The sequence below is a fragment of the Rhynchophorus ferrugineus genome, unplaced genomic scaffold (assembly GCF_030347505.1).
Source record: "Rhynchophorus ferrugineus isolate W39M unplaced genomic scaffold, kcgeb_rfMv2 rfM3, whole genome shotgun sequence".
In the NCBI taxonomy this organism is placed as follows: domain Eukaryota; kingdom Metazoa; phylum Arthropoda; class Insecta; order Coleoptera; family Curculionidae; genus Rhynchophorus; species Rhynchophorus ferrugineus.
The window spans coordinates 34,144,107-34,157,787 of NW_027472582.1; the positions used below are offsets into that span (position 1 = coordinate 34,144,107).

General features: G+C 30.4%; 1 protein-coding gene across 1 annotated transcript; it reads right to left on the reverse strand.

Annotated features, from left to right (window-relative positions):
• Positions 1-2,608: 2,608 nt before the first annotated feature.
• LOC143193360 (cytochrome P450 4C1-like) lies at positions 2,609-10,040 on the reverse strand. Its single transcript, XM_076399526.1, has 12 exons — positions 9,905-10,040; positions 9,289-9,472; positions 7,686-7,883; positions 7,440-7,622; positions 6,363-6,429; positions 6,153-6,279; positions 6,039-6,087; positions 4,010-4,107; positions 3,831-3,899; positions 3,556-3,721; positions 2,955-3,134; positions 2,609-2,899 (listed from the first exon to the last, which is right to left on the reverse strand). Exons 2-12 carry the CDS (start codon positions 9,467-9,469, stop codon positions 2,739-2,741), a joined length of 1,479 nt encoding a protein of 492 aa, XP_076255641.1. The 5' UTR covers positions 9,470-9,472; positions 9,905-10,040; the 3' UTR covers positions 2,609-2,738.
• Positions 10,041-13,681: the final 3,641 nt, after the last annotated feature.

The window sequence follows — 13,681 nt, forward strand, 5'->3', positions numbered from 1 at the left end:
ATGTAAGTATATACTATTTTAAGTACCTTCAATTTTATTAAACTTTTAAAGCGTAATTAAAGTAATATCGAAGCAAATATCACTGTTGATAACATTCGAGTTTAGACCTCATTTATTTTTTTTTATTGTGTATTTGAGTTCCTAATATTTTGTTCAGCTATGTAAAATGAATATTTTGGTAGCACTGTCAAATACATTTGCATCTGTATCTTTGAGTCATAGAAATAATTTTGATTATTCTTAGCAACTATAGAGCACTTAATTTCAATAAAGTTCAAATGTTGGGGTGCGGAAATGATGGCTGGGAAACGCTAAGTGAAGTTAAAGATGCGTAGCGCTTCTGATAACTATTTGACTTAAAACGGAGGAAATGTTGTGTTTTTATTTCCGCTAAATATTAGTAATAACCCCATAATAATTAGTCAGTAGTTCCATTTCATTTTATTTATCTGGTTTATTTAACAATATTTAACATGTTAATAAAAATCTATATAAAATTATTACATTTTTATACATTAAATAATTGTTTTATCTAGGTGTTATTGATACTTTAGCCCCATCTTTAAATCTTTATACGTCTTTTTACCACTTCTTCGGGCAAAAATCGGTCTGGAGCAAATTTAAGTGGATCTGGCCAGTATTTTGCATTTATATGTATGTAAGTTACTCCAAAATAAATAGTAGCACCCTTTGGTAATATAAAATCACCTAAAATTGGATATATATTATATATATATATATATATATTTGTTTGATGATAATCGTTTTTCACGAACTAATTTTTTGTGGGGTCAGAAGAGTCAAAAGCAAAAAGAAGTTAAATTCATCAAATAAGCTGGATTTTAAAACCATTCGTAGTTAAATTTGCCAGTTTTAACAGTTTTTTTTGTTGTCTAAGTAGGTTTGTTATATGATGGATAGTATATTTATCCACACTTGATTCAGTTGCACCAATATCTACAACCTTTCTTTCGGATAGCACGAAAATTTATGTCAAATATGTATATGTATATAAAATTTATTTTAGAGATCTAAGAACAAACCTAACTTTTGATATATTCAAAAAAATTAAACTATTTTGGCAGAACCTAGTGCTGTTGGCCGAAATAGATGATAATCCAAAGGAGTAATATCTGGATGAGGTTTCAAGAAATTTCTTGAGCATCATGAGGACAGGCATTGCCATTTTTATATAGCGGCCGTTTTTTTGAGTTCCATAACCTGTTAGAGTAATTTTTACTGGCCTTTAGAAATTTGTGATATAGTATGCTGAGTTACTTTCATCATACTTACATCATGACTAGGATCCCCAGAATACCCATGATGTTTTTCCATTTGGAGTTGTCAAAGTGAATACACTTTTCGTCTCTAGTCACTATGTTTAACTTTAATAATGAATAATAATATTTTGTACTTATATATCAATATATAATAAAATATTTCCTCACGCCCACCATATATTTTAGCTGTTACTTTAGCGTTTACTTTTTAATGAAAAAAAATTAAGTAGCTAGTAATAAATAATATTTTCACTAATACTTTTTGTAGCTTATTAAAACTTTTTTAATTAGAACTTATGAAGCTATAACTTTCTTTATGAAGAAAAACAACACCCAACAATAAATTCCTACCCTTAATATAATTCAACAATAATAATCTTATAATAATGAAACAATAACCATAACTTACCATCCAGTGTATCCAATTTGTGTGTATTTTTAAATAATATTATAAATAGGAATATATTTTCTAGTTTGTTTCTGTAGTATGATATTTAGTATACAAGCTTTTTCTGCAAATACGGTCACGAATTGACCTAAAATATTTTGACGATACAATGTCATGATTATTTTGCGATGTTTTCGCCATTTTTGCACTAAAACAGTTTTATTCCCATTGAATTTGAAATTTCATAGGTTATGTCGAAACTTCTCCTCACCTGGTGCTAGTGAAATCTAGTAAAAGAAGTTAAATTTATCAAATAAGCTGGATTTTAAAACCATTCCTAGTTTAATTTGCCAGTTTTAACGGTTTTTTTTTGTTGTCTAAGTAGGTTTGTTATATGATGGATAATATATTTATCCACACTTGATTCAGTTGGATAATTAGTAAACCTTGTTATTTTAGTAATTTGGAGGTAATATGCTAACAATTTTTTTCTTTCCTCATACTAAACCTATAATTCTTAATACTTACGCGGTATAAATTGTTACCAGATCTGAAACTTGAATGTGATTTAACCTATTATATAACAAAGAAAAGTCTTTGGCAAGATCATTATAAAATATACAATTTTTCCTTATCAATGACTTCTTTTGGAAGGTACTTGAGAGGATAACTTCAAGTTACGACTACTCTTCTAATACCTTTAGTTTAGTTTACGAGGAATTATAACTAGTGTGAAATATTAACTGGTGAAAATGATTAATATGATTTATGAATATAATGAGTTAACTTTTGTGTATATATATCCAAAAATTTCTTGTGACCATGTTCAATACTATAAGTTGAATTTAAAAAAACCTAAATAGTCAAGAAAACTAATAATAAATTATAAAATATATATTATATATATAAATTATTTTATATTACAGAAAATTACCATTTACCATAAGCACAATAACCATTAACAGGAAATTAATGAATTTTAATTTAACTTAAAATAATATTTATTGATTTATTTAAACGAAAAGCAATTAATGTATGTTTATAAGTTTTAGTCCTTTAAAATTATATTTTCATCTAGAGGTTACATATACTTTAGGATCATCCTTAAATCTTAATACTAAGTTGGTTCTCAATTGAATATCCTCTACGTGTTTGTAATCGCAGTGTATTTTATATTTTCGTAAAACTACAGCTATGAGTACCTTCATATTCATGAAGGAATAGTTTTTTCCTGGAAATAGTATTTGCTTGTATGTAAGAATTTTGTTTTTTTTGGATAAACGTACCTATGCAATTTCTTGGTCCATATGAAAATGGTATATAAGCACAAGGTGGTCTTTTTGCTACCTCTTCTGCTAAAAACCGGTCCGGATCAAATTTTAATGGATCTGGCCAGTATTTAGAATTTCTATGTATGTAAACGACACCAAAATAAACAGTTGCAAGTTTTGGTATTACGAAGTCACCTAAAATAAAATGTTTGTATTATAGTTGCATTTTATATTATTATAATGCCTTTAAAATATTTGCAAAGGTCTGTTCATATTTTGTATTTGTTACAATTAACACTGAAGGTATTAGTTTCTGTTAATTCTCTATTATTAGAAGCTAGTCCATCTTATTGACCAGCATTGAATAAGCTAAATATGCGTCGTCGTTTTATTTGAAATACGATTTCATTTTGTTGATTATTTGTTTTGTTTTCTATAAGAGTGCCGTGATATGTTTTTACTAAAAATGTGTTTGGTGGATAATCAATAGTTTTACTAACTTAATTAATGTAACAATCAAGTTAAAATAGGTAGAGGTTTAGTTATAACAGAAAAATAATCTCAAAATCAAATCAACAGATAGTTAGTGTTTATATATTTTATTAATAATAATTACCAACATCGCAGTCTTCGGTCATAGATCTGCCAAAGAGGGCTACTACCGGAAATAATCTGAGGGTTTCTTTTATTACTCGTTCCATGTATTCTAAACGGTGAAGATCTTTAGATTCTGGTTCTCGCTCTGGTCCAATAATCTCCAATATTTCTTGTAAAACCTTGTGCTGTTAAAGTAAGTTAATAATAATTTTAAACAGAAAAAAAGTAATTGTTTAAAGAGGCTTTAGTTCATGAACATTATTTTGTATTATTGAATTGATGGCATTAAAATACCTGAATATCTTGGAACATTCCTAATACAGCAAATATGAAACATAATGTCGATGATGTGGTCTCGGTTCCCTAAAAACTACTTCTTAAATATTCAATCCTAAAACCTAGTTTAATAATTTCAATAATTTGTCACTCTAATTTTATAAACAATTTTAAAAAAATATTGTAAATGAACTTACTGCAAATAGAAATTGGTTTACTTCTTCTTGAAGTTCATTTAAACCAAACTGTTTACTGTCCATAATACAATCCAAAAACACTTTATGATTCTTAGTTCCTGTGTTAACATGATAAACATATATAGATATTTAATTAACAATTCATATGTCATATGTTTATATACCATTTTTATGCTGATTTTGATTAATTCTCTATCTATCATTAGGTGAACAAGTTATGTTTAAAAATAACATTTTCGTATTTATTTATATATAATATAAGGAATTGTATATTTTCATGCTAAAACTCATCATTTATTATTAATAGTGATATTTGAAAGTTTTTTTTGATTTTAATTCGGTATGTATGATCTATAGTTTTCTAGGCCTTTTCCTTCTTTGTCATTTGTGACAAAGTTATCACTTTCGTTATATTTACTATTGATGAAAATTGCTATTTCAAAGCACGCGATTTATTTTAACAGGCCTTTTTTAACTTAAACAGGAATATTTCAAGATTTGATGGAAAATATATTGTTTAAGTTTCTTAAGTTACCATGTACAAATTACGATGAAATGAAAGACGTCTCCTTTTATCATCTTATAAGCCTCTTAAATGTGATCTCTAAAGGTTTTGAAAAACTATACATTAAAAGACGCAAAATAATCATAGAAGAGATAAATATTATTCTAGACCATCACTTTGGCTTCCATAAAAAATACGGAGCAACAGGACAAATACATAGATTAGTCAACAAAATTAATAAAAACCTCAGTGATAAAAAATATTGCTCCGCTGCATTTCTCAATATATCTCAAGCCTTCGACAAGTTGTGGCACACTGGACTGCATGTTAATTTGAAAAAACTTTTGCCCACATATACGCACTTCAACGGTTCAAATCATACCCCACGGGCAGACATTTTATTGTAAAACACGAATGGTGACGAATACACTCCATCCAATATATTCAGGTATTCGGCAAGGCAGAGTTCTTGGCCCACTGTTATATCTATTATATAAAGCTAACCTGACGGCCTCAAAAATACTACTGTTGCAATATATGCTGACGATACAGCGGATTTATCATCACACATCAATACATCTTAACAAAGTCTAATTGTGGTTGAAGACATGGCGTATCAAAGGAAATTAGACAAAATCTACCCATGTGACATTCACCCTTTGTAGAAGAACTTAAAAAAGAACCTCAGTAAAAATAAATAATTATAAACTTCCGCAAGCAGACAACGTTAAATATCTGGGATTGCATTTTGTTCAACGTCTAACATGGAAAAAACATATAGTGACAAAACGCAGCATGGGCTTAAACTAAATGAAACGTATTGGCTGATAGGGCGTAAATCTAAATTATCTTCAGATGACAAGGTTTTGTTTTATAAGTCAATACTTAGGCCTATTTGAACCTGTGGTACTGAACAGTGGGGTACTAATAGCAAATATAACATAGATATCCTCTAGAGGTTCCGGAATAAAGTATTGTGAGTCATCGTCGATGCCCTATATTCGATCACCAACAAATTAATCGAGATATGCCCTAGAACCCCTAACGAGCATTAGTGCAAGGTTCTCTGAAAGACTGTTAGTGCTTCCCAATGCACCCAACAGTCAAATGTGCGTGATGACAGTGAAGTGCGTATCCTCAAACGTAAACTACTATACGAACTGATTAACCGAGACGTAGAGTGAGATATAATAATCTCTAGAATAAGTTAGAATAGTCTTTAGAATAAGTTAGGATAGAATCTAGAATAAGATTTAGATTATAAGTTTGTACAGTCACTTACTGAAGCGATTCTCTTCTACATGTTAGTAGAGTTATATTGTATAACGGAAATCATATTATAATACTAATTGCCCACGGGCAGATTATTGAAGTTTTAAGAGATTAATAAAAAAAATTATTGTAAATTCAGTAAAATTATTTTATAGCCCGTGTATGTTATCTTTATTATCCTATTTTTAATCTCGTTTTTGGTTTTGTAGTAGATTTTTCAAAATAGTTTAAAGAACATACCTAAATCCTGACTGTCTTCCTCATTCAAATTATGTTTTTGTACCAGTTTTTTCCGAATTACCTAAATGTTTGATATAGAGGTTTCTACTTCTTCCCTTTTGATTGATATTAATAATTTGAAGTTACCTTGTCCGACAAATCCACGAATATCTGTAAAGCAGCTTGCATTTGTTTTTTATATCCCAGGAGATTCCATAAGAAATTAAAATGGTTCCACACGTATACGGATCTTATATATATGAGATGCATTATTCTAAAGTAACACACATTTTAAGTCGCGATATTGACAGTAAAATTAAATATATTTTATTTTAGAAAATATAATTGATAAAATACCTTTCAAATGTGTAGCTGTAATTATTATCTTTCTTTTGAATATTAAGCTGTAGTTTCATGGCTGTCTCTAAATATAAAAAAATAGTTATTTGTATGTATCCAAAAATTTCAATTAACAATTTGAAATACTTTTAACTACCTATAATTTGGCTAATTAATGTATAAGGAGTACATTGAAAACCGCCGTAATGATTCAAAATTTAAAGTATTATTACGATTGTCTACTTATTTGGGAACATACTGTCCACCAATATCTACAACCTTGACCCATCTTTCGGATAGCATGAAAATTCTATGTCGATAAAATTTATTTTAGAGATCTAAGAACAAACCTAACTTTTGATATATTCAAAAAAATTAAACTACTTTGGTAGAACCTAATACTGTTAGCCGGAATAGATGATAATCCAAAGGAGTAATATCTGGATAAGGTTTCAAGAAATTTCTTGAGCAGCATGAGGACAGGCATTGTCATTTCTTGATATAGCGGCCGTTTTCTGCTGAGTTCCATAACCTGTTACAATAATTTTTACTGGGCTTTAGATATTTGTAATATAGTATGCTGAGTTACTTTCATCATAAACAAAACAAGACTTTTGCGCTATGAATATTTGTGTTTGTCGTGGATATTGAAACATGACTAGAATCCCCAGAATAACCACGATGTTTTTCCATTTAGAGTTGTCAAAGTGTATACACTTTTCGTCTCTAGTCACTATGTTTTACTTTAATAATGAATAATAATATTTTGTATTTATATAATTAATATATAATAAAATATTTCCTCACGCCCGCCATATATTTTAGCTGTTCGTCCAGTTCTCGTCCAGGCAATATGTGTGCTGATCAATAGCATATCGGTATAAGCGTTTACTTTTTAATGAAAAAAAAAAGTAGCTAGTAATGGATAATATTTTCACTAATACTTTTTTGTAACTTATTAAAACTTTTTTAATTAGAACTTATGAAGCTATAACTTTCTTTATGAAGAAAAACAACACCCAACAATAAATTCCTACACTTAATATAATACAACAAAAATAATCTTATAATAATGAAACAATAACCATAACTCACCAACCAGTGTATCCAACATACATTTTAAAATAATATCATAAATAGGAATATATTTTCTAGTTTGTTTCTGTAGTATGGTATTTAGTATATAAGCTTTTTCTGCAAATACGGTCACGAATTGATCTAAAATATTTTGACGAAACGATGTCATGATTATTTTGCGATGTTTTCGCCATTTTAGCACTAAAACAGTTTTATTTCTATTGAATTTGAAATTTCATAGTTTATGTCGAAACTTCTCCTCACCTGGTGCTAGTGCAAGACCTTCTCCAATGGAATCGACCGCTGCCTTATATAAACTATCCTTTTCTACTAGTTTGTGACTTCCCAAAACTTTTTCTATGTGTTCCGGTTTGTGGAGGAAATATATTAACTTTTGACCAAACCAAAGTTTTACACCTTGTGGATATTTTTCTTGCATTTGCTTTAAACGGTTATGTATATCTAATAAGAATAATATGAAATAATTGGCGTTTTTGATTTTATTCTTTGAAAACTACTTTTATTCGCAAATATGGTTAATTTTTTAGTCTTTTAGTAGAGGAAGTAAATGGTCAAAGTCAATAGAACTCCAAAATGGTTTAATAAAAAGGGACCAATGACTATCAAGTTGAAGGCAAAATTAAGACATTAAACAGCAATATATATATATTAAATTCAAACCAGGAAAAAGTAAAAAGGTGATGAAATATTCTATAAATAGTGTTGTAGAGAGTAATAATTGAGTGGTGGCGCTAATATGGTAAGCGTACCATGTATATATCGTTGCATATAATGTATGCTAGTATAATTATCTATAGAAATATACTGTAAATCTACTGGGCGCATACCCGGGATCTCGCCATTCTGGTTCTGATGATTGTTGTGACAGATAGATATTTCCTAATTTAACATAAAGTTGTGGCTCAAGCATAGGAAATGTACCTGGTGAATTTGTGTATCATTTAAGAAAAAAAGATGTTTAACAATATAAAAAGTAAACGAAGAGGCTAGTGATTTGATGATAAGTAATGAAAGTGTAATGCTAAAACACCTAAAAAGCCATAGCGGATCCCAGCGGCGGCGCGTAGTTCAATACTTTGGGGGTGCTGGCTTGGTGGCGCAGTGAAGGCGATGGGACAGTCCTCCTACTGTTTCGATAGCCGCGGGTTCGAATCCTGCTGGGGCATGGTCGTAAATTTATGTTTGTGATTGTTTAAAATTTGTGAATGTTTTAGGCAAGAATGTAAAATCCTACAAGGAAAATGATCCCAGTCACGCCAGTAACCAGGCTGGATAAGACCGGATGTCTTTTGAAATGATTTCTAAAGTTTGTCACTCGCCAGTCGGTAGGCTTTAATGCTCAGGACCGTGGTTCGGGGTCCACGTTAAACTGTAGGTCTAGTCCAGATAAGCCCATAGTTGGTAAAAGGAGACTTTAAAATATATAAAAAAAAAGAAAAATACTTTGGGGGTGTATAATGTTAGATAAAAAAATTGTCCGTCATTTTATTAAAAGTCCCATTTCGATGCAGATTGTGAAATCCGCGGGCTACAAGTTCACTGATGTATCGTATAAACGGGCCAGCACAAACCTTGGTTTGCCGCGATAAAGACGAGGTGTCGGCGGCGGAGGATTGACCAATCAGATCTAATATTCCGATGTAAGGATGAAGAAAAAATAACGATATTTAGGGCCGATAATTTTTTAGTCGATTTTAATGAACCCTTAAAATTGGTACTTAATTTTAAAAATTATCACTATCCTTTAAATTATTTAGAATAAATATATATTTTTAGACTAACATTTGACTATTTTTTTTTATTTAAAATGTTGATATATTTGTACTTTGTATATATCTGTACTTACTTTCAGGTCTACCCATGAATATATATGCAGCTCCAATAATAGGTAAATTTATTGGTCCTGGCACATTCCATGATTTTAAGATCATATCTTTTCTCTTCCATAAAAAATGGCCATATAATATAAGGCTAATAATAATCAACAATGAAAGCAGAATATTAGTAACATTTCCCCAAAAGAGCATTATCTAAAAATTATAAAAATACATTATTTCATATATTTTACTAAAATATTTTTTAAAAAATATTTAAAAATTTTTATAAAAAATATTTTTATTTAGTCTGTTTATACTAATTACTATACTCCTATTATTATTACTCTATTAATATTACATTAATAGTACTATAATACAACAATAGATAACTTTAAATTTCACAGATATATTTAAGTTTTCATATTAGAACATTTTAATTTTATAGTTTTATATTAGCATTTAGTAAAAGAAAACTTATCGATAAAAACGAACTAAATTCTCATAAAAGTCACTGTGTAAAATTATTACCAAAATATATAATTTTATATGGATATTTTAAAAACATAATCTGAAGAAAGCAAATATGACAACTTAATAAATGATGTTCTAAAGAGCTTTAATTAAAACTTAATTGGAACCACTTACCAATTTTAAAGATAACTTCTATATGACTTATATTCTCTCTTTTGTAATTGAATTCGTTTAGAACTAAATGTCTTAGTCTTATAAGTTAATTATATAGAAGCAAAATGAGTTACTTTAATACCTGTTTTTCATAAAGCAGGTTTTTTATCTATTGGCATAAAAACATTTGATTAATAACATAATGTTATTATAGTTAATATAATTATAAATATATCTAATTGCTCGTTAACATGTGCATATTGCAAAATATATAGTTTCATAGCATATACTAAAAAATATAAATACGCAATTTGTTAAGAGCAAAAACAATTTTTTTTGTCAATTATAGCTTGTATTACTCTAACCGCTACTTTATTGCTATCTAACTATTACGCCAATTAAAAAGTAAATATTAAACATAGTTAGAGAATTACAGAGAGTTAATGTCCTGTACTCAGAAACTTTGCACATCTGTGAAACAAATCGTCATTATCGAAATGGAAGAAATTGAAAACAGGAATATACAATACAATAACAACTACAACAATTTGGAAGCACAACATGTCTGAAAATAATCTTTATTTATTTTTTAGAATTCTATCTTTGTATAATTACTAGAAATAGTTCACAGACGCACTCATTCGTCATGAGTGACTTTAACCATTCATAGATCTTATACATCTTCCGGACGTCTTCGGGGCTCCAATTTTCCAGGGGGCTGTAATTGAACCTACCGTCGCACTAAAAGATTTTGAGTAATATATATTGTCGACATTTTTCTCAATAAACTAATATTTAACGAAAATTTGATCAGATTACATGAAAGCACCTAATAAAAAGGCAGTTATCTTTCCATCTGAGATGTGCTGCTGGCAGATGTATTTAGATCAGACTAACACAAACAAAATTATACTCTCAACTATCTTTTTTAGTTACCCCTCATCTCTATTCTGAGCCTCTTCAACTTTTGCTTCATTAGGCTTCTTGATTTTTAAGACCTTACTACTTCTGTCCTTTTGCAACAACAGTTCCCGAAATTTTAGGTGAAAGGACATTACCAGCTGGCATTTTTCATCTTCCACTAATAAATAAGTTCTTGCTGATTGTTTGAAGAACATTGTTCTCCAGGCCTTGATTGGCATACGAATTAATAATTCAAGTATCGACAAGGTAAGTATATTTAATTCAGTAAAGGTAGTGTTGTCGACCGTTGATTTAATTATCTAGTTGCTTTTATTGTGTTATTGCCTTTAACGCTTGACACTTGACATAATACTCACTACTTTCAACAATGAAGAAATTAGTATTATTTTAAGAAGACATTCCATAGTGACTAGTGACATTTAATTCTTGTGCTTAACATAATTTTTCTTAGAAAACTAGAAGAAGAAATATTTTTAAAACTTTTTGCTATGACATATTTTTACAATAACCCCATTTCATTGTAGTAAATTTGCAAACCTGTTTCCTATGGTGGTTTGGTCATGATATCTGCTACCCGTTGTTCAGTCGAGATATGTCAAATTATCTGTTCAAATGCAACTATATATTCAGCAATTGTTTGTCGATGAAAATGATGATACACTCTTCATGATTTATACATTCATTAGTTCCTTATATCTGTTTCACAATCTTGTGATTTATCTTGAACAGTTTCTTCTACATCTTTCACATCTTGAGGATCCAGTATCAGTCACTAGAAACCTCCAATCTCATTTTAACAACTTCGAATTGTGGTTGAAAACATGGCGTACCAGAACAAATGAGACAAAATCTGCTCATGTGACATTCACCCTTTGTAGAAGAACTTGTCTCTCAGTAAAAATGAATAATTATAAACTTCCGAAAGCAGACAGCGTTAAATATCTGGAAATGAATTTTGATCGACGTTTAACATGGAAAAACATATAGTGATAAAACGCAAGCAGCTTGAACTTAAACTATATCAAACGTATTGGCTGATAGGCCGTAAATCTAAATTATCCTTAGATAACTTTGATTTATTGTTATTGAAAAAGACAAGCCTCATTCTTTACATACATTTTTGTGACATTTATTCGATGTTATTGCTGTCAATTCGCCAAGTGAATACTTAGGCTCATTTGGACCTGTGGGGTATAGAAAGGGCGGCGTATTACTAGCAAAGCTAACATAGCTATCCTCCAGAGTTTCCAGAATAAAATGTTGCGAGTCTCCAACAAGTTAATGCAGGGCGATATCCCCTTACCCATAACGAGTGTGATACGAGGTTTAGCGCAAACTACTCTGAGACTGTTAGTGCATCCCAAAGCACTCGCCAAACAGTCAAATGTGCGCGATGGCAGTGAAGTGTATAGGCTCTAACGCAAACTACCATTCGAACTGATTAATAGACACACACATAGGGAATAGTCATTAGAATAAGATTTAGATTATAAGTCGTATAGCAGACCATTTACTGAAGCTGAAGTTCTATGAGATTAGTAAAAAAATCTTCCACATCTTGAAACGGCAGTTTGGCTTGTTCAAGACACCATACAGGTTTCTCTTCATATTTTACATCACGTGAAAAAATGACACTTTGACTATTTAACACTCTATTTATCGTCTTTTGACTAGGGATATGGGCATACCACTTTGAACCAGTTTAAGTAAGATGTTTAGTTCGGTGCTTTCACAACTCATAAGGACTAGCGCCGCCAAAAAATGACTTTCCCGTTCTGTTCATATTACACACTGCAGTGTTAAGTAACTCAACCTATAGTTCTTCTGAATGTCATTCTGGTCACTTCGGTTACAGTTCTATAGTCTCATTCACAAACCCCATTATTCTGTGATCATATCTTTACGTAAATTAAGCATAATCTCACTGAATCACTGAATGGCTCAATGTCTTCGTTTGCTTTAGAAAATCCTTCAGGATTTCAATTATCTCTGACTTTTGTGCAATAAAATGCCTAACACTTTCCAAAGTATACCCAAAGTAGCCATACAAAAACTTTGTATGATTAGACTGATATTATTACAAGGGAATATTTCTTTTTGAATGGCTCATCGAAAGGTCCACATACATCTGTTGTCCACATACAGCTCACCTCGAGTACTTACGCCTCTCTGGCACCAAATAGTGCTTACAAGTCACAAATCTCTGCCGTATCTATCTTAAGATCAAAACCAAAATCCCTCTTGAGCTTTGATTTCACGTGAAGATTATTTTGGTGCCCCATCTTTTGTGATATAGCTGTAACAGATAAGATTTGCCCTCAACAGTGGGACATATACCAGTTTGATGTTCAGGTACTAATAATTTAATAGCTGATTTGTACTGGATATCATTTAGTGCATCCCGCACAATCCTAATTGGTCATGAGTTTTTGAGGATCAGAGCAGTTGACTCAAATTTACTATTTTTATTTCAATCATGGGCAGCTACAATATGGTTGAACTAATACTTCATAATTAACAAACAGAATAATTTGATGATACAAGTCCTTGACCGATCTAATGTTCACTGATGATAGCATTCGCTAGTATAGACGTCGAGGTCTCTAGCATTCTTAATTGTATAGTTCACAAAGCAGAAATAGACTACTGTTATAAATCTCAACGGGATCCAGTTAGACCCAATGCAGCAGTTCAAATATTTGGGATTTGAGGATACTTTTTTAAGTAATACGCTGAATCGGACAATCTGCAGGAGTATATGCTTCCCTAAGATTGTGTTGGAAATGTCGGCAACTGAAATGTATTGGTTGAGCAATATATATTCTGCCTGAGCATTAATGGTGAAACAGTGTGAAGATATATCGTTAAGTTAAA